At 33.2% G+C, this 19,981-nt stretch overlaps 1 protein-coding gene across 2 annotated transcripts in view; it reads right to left on the bottom strand.

Annotated features, from left to right (window-relative positions):
- The window catches only part of LOC111049282 (protein NDNF), a 46,783-nt gene that overhangs the window by 4,461 nt on the left and 22,341 nt on the right, over window positions 1-19,981 (bottom strand). For both annotated transcript variants that reach the window (XM_039431944.1, XM_039431948.1), the window contains exons 3-6: window positions 18,641-18,753; window positions 13,576-13,846; window positions 5,558-5,711; window positions 4,195-4,422 (exon numbers count right to left, since the gene is read on the bottom strand). In XM_039431944.1, coding sequence (XP_039287878.1) covers window positions 4,195-4,422; window positions 5,558-5,711; window positions 13,576-13,846; window positions 18,641-18,753 — 766 coding nt within the window. The remainder of the gene's footprint in view (window positions 1-4,194; window positions 4,423-5,557; window positions 5,712-13,575; window positions 13,847-18,640; window positions 18,754-19,981) is intronic.

Raw genomic sequence — 19,981 nt, 5'->3', positions numbered from 1 at the left:
CATTGTTTATTGTTTTTGAAGGGAAGGATTCAAGGATCCAAAGGTTCAAAGAACCCCACACGTCAACCAAAGCTTATTGTGTTACCAAGTAGTATGTTAGTTGGGCAAACCAATACCTGTGACATTTACAAGAACCAGTTGTTTTTCCCTATGCTAAAATCCCATTCATCACCTGGTTGCTTGTCGCAATCCAGTGTGATATGCTTGGCAGTCTCTTCAGACTGATTAGTCCTCGTGACCTACGTGAGTTCCACTCCTGGCCTTCTTTGAAGGTCCTTCCGCTGAGGAAGGGGCGGCCAAGTTGCCTCTAGGGCGTCTGGCCACCCTTGACTCAGCCTATTGACCCACATTTGTGCCTGGAGTTTCACCCATCTCTGGTCTCTTGGGTTTTTCTTCTTACCCCTCCGAAACTCTGCAGGGTTAAAAGCCTCCCATCTCCCAAGAAGTTTTGCCTGAATGGCCGCCCTTCTTTGAGCAGTGGTGAGTTTTGGCCTCTCCACCCACAAACCTACCCTACCAAACCTCACCCGTCGTGACCTACGTGAATTCCACTCCTGGTTTTTTGTAGGTCCTTCCACCGAAGGAGGGGTCGCCAAATTGCCTCTACCTAGGGCACCTGGTCACCCTCGACTCAGCCTCTTGACCCACATTCGTGCCTGGAGTTTCACCCATCTCTAGGCTCTTGGGGTTTTCTTTTTACCCCTCCGAAACTGCCCTGATGGGGCAGATCCCTTGGGTTTGAAGGCAAGGCAACCTGTGGAGTTGCCTTGGGGTCCCTTTTAGTCACCTCCTACGACAAGCAGGAATACTGTGGGGGAATTCTGGTTTTCAACACATTCTTGAGTACGATGTTAGACTCAAAGCTCCCCCAACCCACAGGGGGCTCACATTACCTTTACCTCAAAATCAAAATCAAAATCAAAATCAATTTATTTCCATGAAGAACAAAAAATACAAAATATTCATTTTTTACATTATACTTGGAATTTACACTGCAAGGTCTTGGGACCCGTGCGCAGTGTAAGAGTGTTGTATTTTCATTAAGTAAAATTACTAACAAATTTTTTTAATCGTACTGTATTTGCTATGTTTTGATTTAAACTAGAAGAATATGAAAAACTGTAAAAAATAAAAGAGAAAAAGACAGAAAGAACTGATAGATAAAGAAAGAGAAAAAGACAGAAAGAACTGATAGACAAAGAAAGAGAAAAAGACAGAAAGAGCTGATAGATAAAGAAAGAAACTGAAAGTTTAAAAACTAATATAACTGATCGAAACGCCATTGTTAAAGATAAGTTAAGTTAAGAAATTTTCTGTATAGAGAAATAATAATATTGAGATATAGTAGAAAAAAGGGAAAATATAGAAAGATATATAGAAAAAAGTGACATAATAGATTTATTTTTCATCCAAAATGTATTTTGATCCTCCATATTCAAGCATTCACTCAGAAAAGGCGATCTGTAATATTAGATTCTTTGATCCATTTTTCCATTTCAACAATGAGCTTGTTATTGATGCTATTTGTTATAAAGTGATGAGGGATGAAATTTACCAATCTAGAACAAGTGAACATGAACTGTCTCCCACAAACACTCAAATTTACTCTGGAAGACTCAAAAGTCAGGCTAGACGGTCATGCTGACGTCTATGTCTATGTCTATAAATGTCTATGTCTACGTCTATGTCTAAGGTTATAAATTGATTGTCGTAAATTATACATATGTTTATTTTTTGTTGATATTCAGTAATAAACTTTTTATGTATAGTTGTCTGACAGTTAAGACATTGAACTCTGCAAATAAGTTGCGAGTAGGATAACGTCTAGGCTTGCCTAATATTGTTTTTATTAGAAGGGCTAATAAAGCCCTTTACCTATTTATCTTGTAAACAGAGAACACTTGTATTGCTCATTAAAAAAATGTAACATCATTCTATGATACCCCTCCTGAGTATTGTTGTAGTCAAACTTCAAATGTGAAATATGTATAATCACTCAAACTTTTAATTAGATGGATCCAAACCTCGAAAATCTGGAATGAAAGAGGTCGAATGAGAATAAGCAAATTTGATCAGTTCTCTGTCAGAATTTTGAAGTTTAGTTGCATTTTGGACTACTGTGGGAGAGGAATGGACATTCTATCTTCAGAATTGAATTTCATAAGCGAGTAATTAATAACTTATTATATTTGGATTATATAAGCTCTTCTAATTGAGAAAATAAAATAAACAAAATATTAGCCTTATAAATTCTTCTTCATAGTGGTAAGCTAAGTAAATAAATTGTCATAAAACCTAAACATCTTCTAACTTCTTCTCTCTTCTGTCTTACATTCTCTTTTCTGCCTTAAAATACCTATTGGTCGATTTATAGGTGGTGGCTTCCTCCCTATTGTTCACAAGAAGTTTATATCACTATGAGATATATGTAATAAGGAGAATGCTCTGATGTGTCAATTGTCGAATTTCGATGACTCTGTGAATGCGTGTGTGTGTGTGTCTTATCTTTTTCATATGTCCCATTATTCAAACTCCTATTCACGCACAAGGGCTTTGCGGAAGCTCTTTTGTGAATAGTATTTTTGTTTGCATCGGTTCTCACATAACATGTTAAGGTTCATTTCCATCATCAGTTACTTAATTTCAAAATGTTGTTTTGAGTTGTGTACTTATAAGTTTTAAGTTAACTTTTACTGTATTTTTGATACATTATAATATAGAGTCAAATTGAATTTTCAGAAGTACCTAGTATCTTTAAATTTTTAGTTATAGGTATCCGATGAGATGTTTTGTATTTTGTCGTATTGCTGATGTGAACAATAAAACTTGAAACTTGAAATTAGACTTAAATTGAAAAATGATGGACTATTCTTCACCCTAATATCAATCGTCATTCCATTCTGTTGATAAGTTAATTTTTCTATAATTTTAAATTGGATCTTAGCATTTTATGAAAAAAAGTTAATCGTCAGTAAGGAAGCAATCTTCGGCCAACGTTATTTTGATAACGCAAAATTTCCGGGACTAGGTATTTTTTCGACAATGAAAATAAAAATAAAACTATCAATATTAATGTCGAACAATGTCGAATATTAAAGTCGAACTGTTGTCAAATCTTATGCAATAATCGATATGGCTTTCTTTGCCTAGTACCTTATGAGGTACTATGTGAAATGACTACAGTTAGAAAAACAATAATTTATCATTGCTGAAATTTCACAAAAATATGCATTTCTTCTATAAAAGGAAAGTCTACCTAGATGTTACTACTGAGGTTTGCTGTATCTTGAGTCTATATCTTGAATGATGAAACATGGAAGGTTCATTTTATTCAGATAACGTGACTTTTGTGAAGGCAGTGTACTGTTTGTGACGGTTCTTGTTTCTTGATTCTTGAAGTTGGACATTCGGTGAGATCTGATTTCCTCATTAAAGTAAAGCGTGCCAGTGGCTATTTATATTGAGTTATTGAGTGACCAAATCCAGAATGCAGCTATTGTGCGAGAGGTTTTTGAATATTTGTGCCTTCGTTTAAGTATGTTTCATGGCTCAACAAGCCAATGTTTCTTTATGACTCAATTCAACCATACTAAAATCGCCACATATTACGACTTTACAAGTTTTGAAAACTCCCTGAAGTTTTGAGTTATCAACAGCTGAAGTAACAACTATCCAATTTATGCAGCTTCAAACAAATAATCTAAAAACGGTAAATTATTTAGATTTCTCGTACAGTTTCAGTGATTCATCATGGTATTAGTACTTCTAGTATTACTAGTACGTAGTATCACAGAGCATGTTCATGCTATCTTTCCTCTATGGTGTTACCGGTATATATTTTCTTGTATTCTACTAAAAACTTGGAACGATTAATTTGATATAAAACTACTACCATCAGAACTTGATCGCCATAAATAAGACTAAAATCCAATTGAATTGATGAGAAATCTTAACTCGATCAGATTAGTTGAATAATATGTGATGATATTTTTTGAACTTTAAAAAAACCTGAAGGCGACCTACTAATACTAACAATTTGATTTATTCTAGAGACACATGCTCATTGAATGGAGCAGATTGAATTTGTTTGGAATAGAATGGATTGGAGATCATTGAATGAAAGTAAAATAAGTTACAATTTTGAACTCTTTTTGTTAAATTTTATTTTTTTCTTGATTTTGGAATTAAACCGACCTTGTATCTAAAGATAGCCTTTCCATCGAGGTGTCTGAGTGAAACGGTCACCGGACGGTTGTCTCGCAGACCGAGAGCTTTGTTCCTCCCATCGTAGAGCAGCGAAGCATTCCCGAACGGAAACGTCAAGTTTGTCTTTTTATTTATGGCAAACACGTTGAAATAATACATTTTGCCTCGTTCCATGTTACTAACTGTGTAACTTGTTTTTCTTTTCACACAGGCCACCTGAAAAGTGGATAACGATGGAAATTAGTGTTTACAATACAATTTTAAATAACTGTAACAATTTTTTATTGAAATTTAATGACGAAATTTGATAGAAATAACATGTAGGTATTTAGACGACAATCATGAGCACCACCAATTGAAACTTATACATCACATTTTGTTCCATCAGTATAGAATGTAAACCTAATATACAAATCAATTACATTAGATAATAATACTAATAATAATAATAATAATAATAATAATAATAGTAATAATCATTTCTCTGGATGTTGGAAACATTCCGGAACATTACATTATATTTTTATACATTTTCAATAATATAACATTATTCAACATTTTCAAAATGATACCTCTTTACATAATATGTGTCAAGGATATCATTAAATTAATACAAAATATGCTAAAGACAGATTAATACAAAAAAATCCGAAAATCTAAAACTATATCTATTACCCTAATTATTATCACCTAGTACCATGATACTAAATGCAAAGATGAAAGAGCTATTGATAAGGCTAGTAGGAGAAGACTTGAGCACTAACCGCCAGTTATAAAATAATACTTTAATATAAACCTAGTTTACAATGATAAACAATCATAGAAAAGTTATCAATACTTTTCTCATTGTATTATTCGAAATACAGTTTTTAATGATTAGAAGATTCTCCATAATATGTGATAATGTGTATTTTTTTTTCAAATGAAACTTTTAATCAATAATCACTGATAGTTCATCAAAATTCAATAAATTTATTTTATGTACAGGAATGGATCAACAGGTTTTCCCTAATATGTTTCCTTGATACATGGATTGCCAACAATTATATCACAACAGAATTAAAGTTAAAGTTAACAAGCCAGCTCAAAATAAAATTGAATGATGAATGATGAAATTGAGATGAAAGGATTTGATAAATTACTTCAATCAATCAATGTATCAATTTGATGTGAACCAGTTCTTAATAATTCTCTCTCAAATAAAATAATTTTTCATTGACTAAAAAACAATACATCATCAACTTACAATATTTATCACTTACAATCATTGTTCATTAATTCCCAGAAATCAACATTCACACGCGTTGAGATTGATCAATTGAATGTTTTATGTGAAGAAAAATGAACTCACCCTGACATGAGGAGTGTAATGATGTGAGTGATACTGTGGCTCCCTTGAGTAGTATGTGTTCTGCTCAGATTCGGAAATTGCTTCACACAAACTGTTGTAGTGCCTTTTGGTGCTCACAGTAACACAGTAGTTCATCAGATACGGATCGTATGGGCTGAAATTGGAAATCAATCATTGATTTGAAGATACTTCCAATTCATTAAGCATTTCATTCAATTTTTCCAATGTGATTCTATGATATGGTAGTCAAAAGACTTTAAGGCTGTGCAAAGGCTAAAAATAAACTTTTTACTCGTAATATTTTTCAAAGTTTTTTTATTTGTATATCATCAAGCTATCAAAATGAAAAAGTTTTCTCAGGAAAACATTTTTTTTTCTGATCATTACTTTTTGAGATATGAGCGACTGAAGTTTGAATTTTTGGGACAGAAAATTTCAAATCCGGTACGATATAAATCCATGAGATTTAGAGGATGGATTTTTCATGGTATTGATGATCTAGTAAAACAAAAATTTTTATGAAAATATCAATTTTTAAGATAGTTATCCAATTTTCTAAAAATAACCAAAAATAACTTTTTGTTGAGTTATTTTTGGTATATTGAATAACTTTTCCAAAAATTAATATTTTCAGAAAATTTTTGTTCTACTAGATCATCAATACCATGAAGAATAATCCATCCTCTAGATCTCATGGATTTATATCGTACCGAATTTGAAATGTTTTGTCCCAAAAATTCAAACTTCAGTCGCTCATATCTCAAAAAGTAATGTTCTGAAAAAATGTTTTCCTGAGAAAACTTCTCCATTTTGATAGCTTGATGATTTACAAATCGAAAAGCTTAGAAAAATATCATGAGTAGAAAGTTTATATTTAGTCTTTGCACAGCCTTAATGGAAACGTTGTACTTCCTGATTGAAACAGCAATTAAGTTAATCAAGTAACTTTTTGATTTTATCAAAAACATCAAGGGTACATGATACATTTTATTGTGTTTTAATAATTTCAATAGCCCCAAAAAGAAAAGTGATTACTTTCTGATTCTATGAAACCATAACTCTTGATATACTGACTTTTGAGTATCACTTTATTATCATTGAATTTAAAATCTAAAAACCTACTTATAATAAACAATATTTTCACAATACACTAATATTGTCATCTTCCATATAAATATTTAACTTATTTGATCGTATTAATTGCTTCCAAAAGGCTTTTGCCAAATTTGCTTTTCTTTTATCAATTTATATAATGGTTTGGATGCTCTACCAATACTTCAATGAATTAAAAAAATGCAAATTACCTCCAATAAGCTGTATTTAGTAGGCTAAACATGTTAACTAAAATGAATACTGCAATAAACCCCAATTCCTGCTTAGTCAAGGTGGATCCCCAATAATTATTATCAGTATCAGCGACCAGTACTGTGTAAATATAATTACCATGAGCTCTAATAGCTTTATTCCCACTCGGCCCGACCAAATTAGTATGAATAGTCTCATTGGAACTTATGGAAAAATTATCCTCACTGTACCTCTCATCAGCTTTTACTCATATCGCACTGACATGACTGTATATCTGTATTGTATCTACTCGGTTATTAATCTTTTATATAATTGAAATACGTCTAAATGTATTTTATTCGAAACGTGATTTGTTACAAACATGTTATTGATTCGTTGAAGCCAACTAAGAAGGCCTCGACCAATACTAGCTCGACAATATTGTCACACGGGGATTATCGCGTGAGTTGAGTGAAGATATGCAAAAGTGATCAGAGACTGGCTGGTTATGGATTGGGGCGATTGAGAAGTGGCGAATGATAGTTCAAGTTTGGCCAAATGTTTGTTCGCTGGTGAGAGGCTCGACCAATCGCAAGAGCCGTGACAATCAGTAGGCAGTAGACAACTGACAGTAGATTGATTGATTGATTGAGTACTTTATTTATGTAGATTACAATATATACTGGCTTATACACTTAAATATAATTGCTTACAATACAGCAAAATTATAGATGAATTTACAAAATATAAATTAAGAAAATAATTATTGAGCTGTATATGATATGAAAAAAGCAATTTGTAATAGGCCTAACTATAGATAAAATAGATAATATTGTTATGCATCTACATAAATTGGCGGAGCTTTGGACTTATCAATGTCCATTCTTCGATACTATCATTCTTAGATAGTAGACAACAGGCAGTAGACACTAGATAGTAGTCAACAGACAGTAGACAGTAGACAACAGACAGACAGACAGTAGGCCGTCCAAGTGGGAAGCCACCACCGCGTGCGTGAAAAAATTCTGGCAAAGATCTACTAGCAGGGCTTATGCGCCTGTTGCTCTAAGTAAACTGCCATTTTGACAGGTCTTTGTGCCAGCCATAAACTAGGAGAGTTATGATTTGGCCGCACGAAACCCTTCATTAGGAGTTGCACCTCGTAAAACGTGTGTGAGTGTGTGTGAGGGATGCCCTTGCCCCGCCAGACAGCCTGAAGACGACCAACGACCGACGCAGCTTTCAAAATAGACGTTGATGTTTGTCCGCCTATTTTGCCACCGGCGACTCTCAAATATAATAAGCCTTACTTGCAACGTCGCATCGCTCGGCTTTGTTTGTACGACTTTACAATGTTCGGTACACTAACATACGAATCGGAGAATGTGAGACATGAAAACGAGAGAGATAGACAGAGAGAAAGAAAGGAATGAACAGAGAGGAAAATAGGGATGGACATAAAGTGAATAAGGGACAAACAGAAATTGAAACAGAGATGGGGTGATGGGCAGGAAAAGAAAGAAATGTTGGGAGAAATAGAGGGAGAAAAAGAGTTTAGAGAGAGAAAGTATGTGTGTGAGAGAGAGGTAAGGGACAAACAGAAATTGAAACAGAGATGGGGTGATGGGCAGGAAAAGAAAGAAATGTTGGGAGAAATAGAGGGAGAAAAAGAGTTTAGAGAGAGAAAGTGCTTCACGGTGGTTCGGAACCCACCTAAATCCACTCATCTATCATTCTCATTCATCTCAATAGCCACGAACAAGCCTGGGGTTCATGTGGGCATCATCCTCCGAAAGAAAGCAAGTCATGTTTACTTATAGTGCATTGAATTGTTCAATGGAGGAATATATACGTATAAAACTTTTTTGATAAATTTTCGAAACAATGTTGTTGATGTATAGCTTTTGTAAACAATCAAATCAATAAGTATAGATAATTATACTTATAATAATATTCATTATTACTCTAAAGATTTGAAAGTTATCAGGTTTGAAATTCATTTGAATGGTTGAGTTATAGTCACATCATAAGTACCTATACATCATAAATATATACGTATAAAACTTTTTTGATAAATTTTCGAAACAATGTTGTTGATGTATAGCTTTTGTAAACAATCAAATCAATAAGTATAGATAATTATACTTATAATAATATTTATTATTACTCTAAAGATTTGAAAGTTATCAGGTTTGAAATTCATTTGAATGGTTGAGTTATAGTCACATCATAAGATTCCGTGAAAAATTACGAAGCATCGATCAAACTAATTTTGAATTATTATATTGATGAATTTCCAATTATAAATAGTCTACATATTTCAAGACTTAAAATTTCTGCAATCTGTTCTTATCAGGAACAAAAAATTAAAAAAAGTTATGGGTTAAGCCTATCCTTCCTCACACAATAATTTTATTGTTTGTGAATTTCAATATGAATGTCAGTGGAATTAACCAATCAACGAAATGGAAATGAAAATAGGAAAGAAGAGGAAAGCTTGGAAATTGAAATCAAATGAAAAGTTCATTAGTTTCTCCGCAAGAAGATATTTTAACAAAATAAAGAGTTAGTTTGGGTATAGTTTAGACATTTACAGAGAGCATAGAGAAGAATTCGAGTAGATCAGTAAAGAGATTAAAAAGACCAAGCCGCGGTCTATTGGTGTCTGTGGAAGAGAATTATTATTGTTACAAACAAGCAGCTCAAGCTCTCCATTCACAAGCTTCCCCATATAAACAAGTTGATAAGCCAGGCTCATCAGGGGCACCAGTGTTATCAGGCCGGCTCTCAAGTGTTAACAGCTGCCAATCCTCATCGCTTCGCACTACTTTAGCAACATTTTGTTTGGCGCCATCAACATTGTTATTTATCCCAGTTGGAAGTTTTCAACACATCTCAATGCAACTAAGTAGAGTCGATTTTAAAACAAGCGATGATTACAACTGTTGGTGGTTGTTTTATCTAGTTTGTAAACTAGAAATAATGCTGAGTACTGTTTCAGACTGGAACCATAAGTACTGAATGAGACAGTAGGAATATTGAGATAATAATTATTATTGTTCTGTAGCGTCCGTGCGTTGAAAAAGCGTGTTCCGTTTAGAGTAGCGTCTATTTTATAGAACACTTCCTACTCTGGATATTACTTTTGACAGTTGCAATACACAAATTCTGAAGCCGTTCTATTGCACGTAAAATTTGCCGAAGCATACTCATTCAGTCACTTGGTGGCATGTGGTGGATATACGGATTGGCTGTTAGGGGTGATGTGGAGGCCCGCTATTATTATTTTACTTTCTTCGCCCTATTGTAGCTTGATCCCTACTTGAAGTGCAACCAGGGCTCATATGTTTTAGTACCGAATGGGCTATGTAGCGAATCAAGAATTAAGTTTAGTCGGTAGAGACAAAAATTGAATATTGGCGTTTCTTTTTACTTGCTCTATTGAGTCTTGATCTCGGTTGCACTCATATTACAGTTATTCTCGATAATAGTAGGCTATGTCTGCATTGATTGTGTTACCGAGTTTCTTTATTGTAAAATCATCATTTTAAAGGAATGTAGAATAGGAATATATTATAGTGTATATTGATTATTTCCATCAAATTATTATCGACTTTCACTTCTACCGCCTATGGAAAAAATAGTCAACTAGAATTATCCTAAACAAAAATGTGTACGGTACTAAGAGGTTTTTTGCTTGAATCAAAATCACATTCTCTCGTAATTCTTAACAGGAAATTAAAGCTACCATCCTTGAATCTCCTGTATCGACTACTGTATGTGACATAAATTCGTTCATTTAAATCTTTGATGTGGAAATGAGCTAATCTTCAATTTCATTCAAGTGATTATGATTTTTAAGTCTCCGCTGAGCCTTAAGGAAAGAAGAATGGGGAATCCCATTTGACGTCAATGAAAACTACCTATTGTGCTATTAAAGGAAGATACCTATTCGTTTCTGCGGTCGCATGTCTCCAAAAATAACTTTGAAAAATAATAAGGTCGCTTAATCTTCGTTTATCTTCCAGAACTAATTAACACGTGCCGCTTTTTATCCTCATTTTGTGGGTTTGTAGGTTTTTTGCCGAATGTATAGTATCGTCAAATGAAATAGTCTCTAGCCAACGTGGAACTTCTGGATCAACTCTTGATATTTGATCGCCGAAACCTTGAAAGGTCCTATTTTCTCCTACTCTAGGAATATAGTGAAGCTACAAGCGGCAATCTAAAAAAACAATAGTGGGGAAACACTCATTTAAGCGTAAGAGTAAGATTAGCAGAGAGGCGGAATAAATATTTTTCAATTATAGAAATTTCTTTAACAAATGAGTATTCTATCAAATTTCAAAACGTCTAGTAAAAATAGGATTTGATAGCTCGTGATCTTCAGGTGCCCGATTTCCCCCTACATATGAAAAATACATTTGACCGTGATAAATCAATGCTTTTCAATTCTTTTGTTATGTAGTCTGATTCAGCAATGTCCACGAATAGAAACGCCTATTCGTAATATTCATGGAAGTTACCAAGATAGTCATTTTCAAGTAGGTCGGTTTATTCTTGTTTTAGCAAAGAATAACTGGTGCGCATTCATATTTAAACCCATATCCTATTTATAAGTGTGTTGCAACTATTGTAGGATCAATATGAAAAACGAGAGATACTCACCCTGTCTGTTGAAAAATTGAATCAAAGTATAGTTTTTGTTGATTTGGGAAATCTAGAAAGCTTGGAAGTGTAGGTTCGCCCTAGAGAAGTTGCAAAAGCGGTTAATCTTTTTAGCAGACATAAAACGTTCTGTACGGTTTTTCTCTTCTTATTGTTCTGATCTTAAGCAAACAGTATTGTATTCAATGATCTGTAATATCATTTGTATAATGGAATTTGTCATGTAAGTGATATCATTGAATAAAACTTGATTTGATTCACTGTGCATCATTGATCTGAAAGTTGGGGACTCGTCTGCCTAATAAGCAATTAGACTCTATAATAATACTTTGGAAATGGCGATTCTTGACGACTGCTCGCATTATTTTTTGCGGTCCAGCTATTGTAATGAGCGTGCGATCTTGGAAGTGAGGCACACGATTTGGGTCAATGTCAACAGGAGCCAGGTGGGCAAGCAGAGAGTATAGAATGTAAATTGCATTCTATATAGGCCTACTCTCTGTGGGCAAGCCAGTTTGGCGAAGATGCTATGGGGCGTCACTTTGCCCTAATTGTAAAGCAGTTTCGTCAGCTTTTGTTTAAGCTCTACTCTTGTCCGCCAAGTAATTTCAATGAGTATGTGACCAAATAAGAGGATGTAGTTCTGTAGAGGTAAAAAATCCCAGATTTCTCTCGGTGATATCGCTTTCTCTTCGAACATTGTTCGGTCTGTTTTATTCGGGTACGTCTTGAATAATGGATAGGTTTCGATCCTCGATAATCTTTCGGATAAGATTCTCTATTTTGTAACTTGTATATTTGATCATCAACCAACTGTATTATCATACAGTCATGAATACTCACTTTTCTTCTTAGGGATACTGAAATACAATAAAAGTTAAAAGCACCCTTTTCATTTTACAAAACTAGCTTCAACTCTTCAAGAGCCATTTTCAAGTTGAAAAAATTGAATTGTTTTGCTCAATTTTGCCCAATGTAAAACATAACACTTGAAAATGGATCTTGAAGAGTTGCAACTAAATGTGTTTGGATAAAATAGAAAGGGTACTTCTAAATTTTATTGTGTTTCTATCTTTATCTTTATCTTTATCTACGGTTCTTTTATAAATGTTTCAGGATGAGAATAAATTTTTAAAACTTGTAAATGACAACGATATCAGCTTGGAAGTATGCATCAGTACACAAAGCTTGTCAAACAAATATTGAGTTTCAATTTATGATATAAAAGTCTCCGTTGGACTTGGTAGCTAACTCTCTTGACAAAAAACTAGGAATTTATTGCTATAAAAATGAAAAATGTTGTTAGAAATTAGTGAAAAAATATATAAATTAATTAATAAAAATAATATAAAACATGTAGTACCCTTTTTATTTAAAACATTTTAAAACTTTACAACATTTCAACGATTAATTTCGACCTACTTCGGCCATTTTCAAGTTAAAATGCAAGAATAATGAAGTTGATTAGATAGAGTCTTTTTGCATTTTAACTTGAAAACGGCCAAAGTAGGTCGAAACTAGTCGTTGAAATGTTTTAATGTTTTAAATAAAAAGGGTACTACATGTTTTATATTGTTTTTATTTAATTGAATAAAGTAGCTCATACAAGAGAAGTGATTTTATGTACTCTCAATTTACTTATTCAAGTCAGTTTTCAATTTCAATAATAATTGTTCATCTCGAAGTTGAATTTACGTTTTCTCAAAAGAATATCCTGTTATAGGAGTGGCCGTAGTCGAGTGGATCAGATGCTGGCTTTATGATTCAGAGGCCCGGGTTCAAATCCCGGCCCGGGCAAGATATTTATCTTGGGCCACTCCCGTGTTTCGGATGGACACGTTAAGCCGTCGGTCCCGGCTGCCTAAAAAGCAGTCGTTAGGTCATGTCAGAGGCCCTGAAATTGATCAGTTGCGACCTGAAAACTCTGACACCAGACCTGAGCCAGCCAGGTCACTCGATATTATTTATTATTAGCTTAAGAAGTATTGTACTTTCCTTTCTCCAATTCAAATCTAAAATATTTACCTAATTACGATTAAATTAGCGTATCTCATGATGACACTGACCTCTGTTCCCATCTGACAGTTAGCTTTTTGTCGACTTGTCGCTTCTGCAGTCGAATTTTGATCTGCTTGTGCGAGTTGAGGGGGAGCAGCGCGCTCTGCTGGAGGGTGGCGAAAATGGTGAAGTGTGCGCTGGAGTGGGGGGGCGCAGTTACCTGTAGCATGTAGAGGCCGTTATGTGCCGGCGACACACTCGTCATTTGGGGCACCAGCCCCCCCTGTCCCACCAGGTTCCCCGATTCTCGTATCGGTGCGTTCTCGTTGTTCCCCGTCACTGCCAATCATCAAAAAATGCAAATTATTTCTTTACTAAAAACTAATACAATACAAATATAAAGAAAATAAAAATCTCAGTACCCTTTTTTTAAAATATTTTATCACAACATGTTTCGGTCATTTATGCCATTTTCAAGTTATCACTTGTTCAAGTTATCTACGGTTAAATGACCGAAACATGTCGTGATAAAATATTTAAAAAAAGGGTACTGAGATTTTTATTTTCTTTATATTTATATTACAAGTAGCCCTATACAGGAAAGTGATAATACAATACAATTTGCAATAATTTACTATGTACATGTAATGTTTTCCTTTTTTTGGACCACCCGAATTCTTATTTATTTATTTTATTTTTACAAAATATGAAAGAAAAACTAAATTTGAACTAATTCATTTTGATTTTTGTTTTGAACCCTTCAACCCCCCCCCCACGCCTAAGAATTTCAATGACGCAGTCTGAGTACCGGTTGTACGATTAAATTTTAAACGTGAATAATCTCGAAAGAACCAATCAGAGAAGTCATCTTTTCAAAATAGCCTTCTCTGATTGGTTCTCGTGGATTCAATCATGATTAAAATTTAACAGATTTTTGTGCAATCGGCACTGAGTATTCGCCCCCCCTCCCACTGGGCACCTATGTTATGTTGATAAAGCAGGCTGCACACATGGATAGTAGCTTCCACTTGAAACGGAATTTGAAATGTCGTGTACATTTGACTCAAGAATAGTATATGGACTAAATACTATCCTTGCATTTGAGTTGTTTACAATTCCGATTCCGCGTTTTCGCGGCAGCTATAGTCAATCGCACGAAAATAGTCCGATGAAAATTGGAACGGTGAGTGAGAATTGCCAAAATGAGCGTGAAGCGTAAAATCGAAGCGTGATCTAAAAGATAAGCAACCCAAATAATAATATTTTTGAAGCTTTCGTTGCGTGATTTTACAAACAATTATCTCTGAATTCTCGAAATGTATTCACTTGGCTGCAGGCCTGGATAAAAAATAAAATTTATCATTTGGTTACTATTATCATTGGTGTTACGGATTTTAGTTTCAATATTTTCATTGAATTTGCCTTCAATGCCTTGGAACCAATTATGAGACACCGAATATTTGTTATTAAATAAAAAATATGGTCCACTTTCCTCAAGTAGCATTATATTTTTATTGTCGAAAATTTTGGTTGTAATAGGAATCTTTCAAGAATTCTTTGAAAAACACATAAATTGTTTATTTGGCACTATTGAGAGAAATCCTAAAATGCCATTGTTCATAGATCAGTAGTTATAGTTTGGTGAAATTAATGTTTGTGTCAGTAATTTTCTGACAATTTTCATCACCCAGCATTAGCATTTCTACTCTCGCTGAGCAATCTCTCAATCTCTGCTGATGTAACAGTAAATGAAACTTCCTGGCAGAAAAATCCTTTTCAAAAAAACACTTTCGAATGCAAATTCCATCAACCTGCATTTTAAGATCAATAATTGTTGATTGTTTGGTTTAAAAATCCCGTGTCAGAAGGATTTTTATGAACAAAAATATTCCATGAAAATTGATTTGCACATCTTTTAGCACAGACTCATTAAATTTGAATGTTTGATGAATGAAAAATCGAATAATTATAAAATGATGATCAACTCTCTTTTTTCAGTGCATTCCTAGAAAAAGTCTGATGTTACTGAACAGAATAATATTGGGACGTTTTCTCCAATCTCACCTCTAACCCATGAAAAATGGATTGTACTTGGTAAGTGAATTCAGCTTCTACTTCGCAGATAGGTAGATAGGAATGTTATGTCATGTTTGTAGGTTAAATTCAATATTGAAACTATAATATACAGTATATAAAAATATGGCTGAAGATCTCTGATTTTCACTGATGATGCTATGCACTCCTAATCATAACTTTTTTTTCAATTTTATGACCACATAGGATCACTGTAGTCTCTGGTTAGCCCTCTTTCTTCGTTTATTCGCTTCAATTCTCTTCCTTTCTTCCCAGTACCTTTTCATTCTGTCAGATCTTTCCTTTCTCAATTCATCTGAACAAACCTGTTGCCTTCTCCTTATTGTTTTTAATCATAACTTTAATATACTACCGTATAGACTTTTTGTACTGTCCTTATTGCATATCCAACCTTCTTTTGAAATCTCCTGATGATGGAAGAGAAAAATATTTTTTCTTAGGACAAAATCAGTTTTTATTTGAATACATTTTACGTTGTCAGGTATGATGATACCTATTTTAGCAAACACTTAAACATGATGAGCAAGAAAAGATCAACATAACAATGCTATGATAGATGAAAATACTGTACACTAAGAATAATAATCTCTTATTACACAAAGTATATGTTTTATGTGTAAACAATTTTTTCAATTATTTCATTCAAACTAAAGGATAAGAATTTGTCTTTAAAATATTTGGCTCATTGAAATACAGTATCTTCATACATCTTTTATTTACTCAACTTTGAATCACCTCCAAAAAGTTGGCATTTGCTGTACATAATAAGGAAAAGATGGAATACTTATTATTGCTTCGAAGTACGCCGAAAAAGAATATATCTTATAGGAAAATTCTATAAATCACGACTAGAGGATGTTTCCTCGTATGACTTTGATGATAAATCACAATAAAAATCCTAATCCATGATCCTTTGTATTGTTAGGTTTGAAAAAACTATTTCTCTTATACTTGAATCGTTTCTCAATGGTCAGAAATCCAGAAAAAAATGAATTGGAAGGCCAACAAATTAATGATGAACAATCAGTTAATTTTCCATTTGTTATGAACAGGTATCCTTTCACATTAATTATTATTACTGTCAGCTGCTTTATGCTCTTCTCAAAGAGTGAAGCGGAAAGGTTATTCAAATAATTTTGATCTTACATTTTCAGTTGAATGAGTTCTAAAAATAAAAAATTGTTGGAGAACTTATTTCCGAAACCAGTATTAGAGAGTCATTCCAAAGAAGTTATTCTAAGGAATCATTGCTTAGATGCTATTGCTCAATGAGTCTCTACACGATTGACATCTCATCAATCATTAAAATGTATCTTGAAAGAATTGAATCAAAGAATTGAAGAATGAAATTATGTTTAAAACGTGAATGAGGTGATCTCCAATCAATATTAACCAATGTTAAAGTATGTATCTTTTCTCTTCACACATATAACTCTACGTATCTGGGATATACTCTCATAAACCAATTAGCACTATCATTCGTCTACCAAAATAGAAAGATAAATAGATGTAATTGAATTCAAATTTATTTTTCCTGATGACTTAAGAGATGTTGACGCATCTAGATTCAATGTCTGGAATTTCCCTGGCTGTATAGAATTAGAGGCCAATGTTATACACTTGAAATTAGTGTGATTCCTCCTCAATTCTTGTTTGTTGTAGAGGCTATTTCCAAATGGAATGCCGTCAACCCGTCATTCAACTACTTGAACACATTCATTATTTTCATGGATAAAAATACTTTTCAGTGAGATATATGGTCTGTTATTCACAATCCATAGTTTAGTCTACTCACAAATTAGCCATTATACACTAATTGTGGATTGATTTGTGTAGTGAGAATAATAATTAATGATTTGAAAAATACGAAAATAGTTTTCCCTTGCAGGTATTTCAAAATTAATATGAATCATTTGAAAGCATAATACCTACATGTGGAAAATAGTCATGCAAATATATATACCGATTTTTCCATCTCCAACTTGTGCTGATGGGGTAACAGGAGTCAAATGTTTACAGGTTTTTCTTCTAAATAGATAGTAATTTATAAGGTTGTTAGCTATTTTATTTCAAGTTCATGACCATTTTTCAAAGCCTACTTATATTTATTTTAGTGTGGTCTATGCAAATGTATTCGCGTCTTATCGATTTATTTCACATTTAATTAAACGTTGTTGAAATAAGGAGCAATTTTAATATTCCTTCAGGTAGGAATCCAGTTGCTAAGAATTTTAATAATCGTTTTCAATTACAAGAATCGAAGCCTATATAAAGGTCATACGAAATACGGTAATATATCCAGTATCGGTATTGCAGTAAATAAAAAACAAAATATAATTTATATTAGAACAAAATTATTTATTTGTTGTAAATAATACCATCCACCTCTTATTATGATAAAGATTTGTACGAACCTCATGTGTTTTAACCTCAATTTGTTCTCAAATAGTTTGGGATAAAAAAGTGTAATTTAATTAATCTGAACGTGTAATTAAAATGTATGTATTCAGGGCTACTTATTTTTTATTCATAAAACAACAACATAGTACCTTTTTTCGAAAAGTTTTTAATATAAAATAACAGATTAAAAATACAAGATAAACTGAACGTGTAAATACTGTATTCTTTCATGCTTAGCACATAGAGCATGCACATGAGGAGATAAATACCTACGATCCTGGCCTGGAATGCGAATCGTTTGTACTTGATCCGTCACAATAATGTGGAAGGTATTTACTCCCAACGCAAGTCATAAGAAATCACATTTTTCGAAGGTGAATTAACGAATAAGATCAAAATCTCAAGACCAAAAGAATGAAGAATAACTTTATAAAACACAATTCACATGAATGATTTAATGTATATCTAGGAACATTCGAGTGAAGGAATTATTAGGAATTAAGAATAAATTTCAAAAATACAATTCTCATGAATGATTTAACGTATATCTAGGGACATTCGAGTAAAGGAAACTATTTACTATCTTCAAGTATATTGGTTATAGCATTTGAATGAAGTGTAATAAAAAGGAATGCTCACATATGCCAGTCTCGTTTTCGTATCGATGGCGCAGTGCCCATTTGATTGGTGTGTTGCATGGAGTAATAATAATCGTCAGTGTGGTGGATGGCCTCTGTAGCAGAAAAAAGTACCTGAAATGTAGACGCCACTGATAAATCCAACAAATTGACTAATAAAATAAAAACAGCTCTTGACTCATGAAAATCTGCAATGGTCCGTTAAACTTTACAAGCGCAATTATATGGAATAGCCATGAAGACTCAACCAGCTTTCGAGAGACACTTTAAATAATATAAAACTTGACCAAATAATCTAGTAGGTCTATTAAAATTTCAGAAAAACACACATCTCAAATTATTATTCGCTGGGAAGTTGGTGTTATTAAAATACAGCTATAACTAATGATGAGAAGATTCCTCAACTCTGTAATTAATAGGAATCAACATTTTCGAAAGGCTTTTCCAATTTTAATAATGTTAAAAATGTTTAAAATCTCTTCTATAATACACAAATAAATACCACAAACCATTCATGCCACAAATAAATGGTACAGTAATTTATCAGTGTAAAAGTTTGCAGTTTTATTAATATGTCTGATTCTGATATTGCAGTTTGATATGTCTGATTCTGATATTGCAGTTTGATATGTCTGATTCTGATATTGCCTGTGAGCTATGATTCTTCAATTTTTCTATTAAACCATTCATAGGCTTCATATTTTCTCGCTGAGAATGTTATATGGTTGTAAAATACTCACAGTTCTTCATAGGCCTACTAAAAAAATAGAAATCTCTTAATCTAATAAAAAAAGATTTACACTTGAAAATGGCTCTAATAAATTGAAACTAGTTGTGATTTGTCAAAATAAAAAGGATTCTTGATAACTTTTATTGGGATTCAATGGAATTAATATATATGCCATATGAATGGTGATTATGGTACATACAAATTATTTGATACATCATAGAACGGTGCTGATATTGTACCGAAATAATCATATAATCTATCAGTTACTGTCAATAAAATTGGTCAACTAATATATAAAATAAGTACGGTAACTTATAACAGTATCTGTTACGTTTTACATTATTTTCACTGGTTTTATCCTTTATTGAACTATTACATTTGAAATAAAAGAGATAAACATGCTATAATATCGAAAATTATGTTCACAGATTCCACAGTAAATGATTGATGCTGGAAGCAGCAATTGCAATTGAAGAGGCGATTGAAATGGGAGAAACTAGAAGGAATGAATTACAAGGAGGAGTAGAAGCTTTCTGTTCAACACACAACCTGATCAAGTTGGCCTACTTGGCAAAGGAGGTAAGACCAGTAGTTCTCATTCAATTAAGATCA

The sequence above is a fragment of the Nilaparvata lugens genome, chromosome 1 (genome assembly GCF_014356525.2).
Source record: "Nilaparvata lugens isolate BPH chromosome 1, ASM1435652v1, whole genome shotgun sequence".
Taxonomy (NCBI): domain Eukaryota; kingdom Metazoa; phylum Arthropoda; class Insecta; order Hemiptera; family Delphacidae; genus Nilaparvata; species Nilaparvata lugens.
This window is presented reverse-complemented; position numbering and strand designations above follow the sequence as displayed.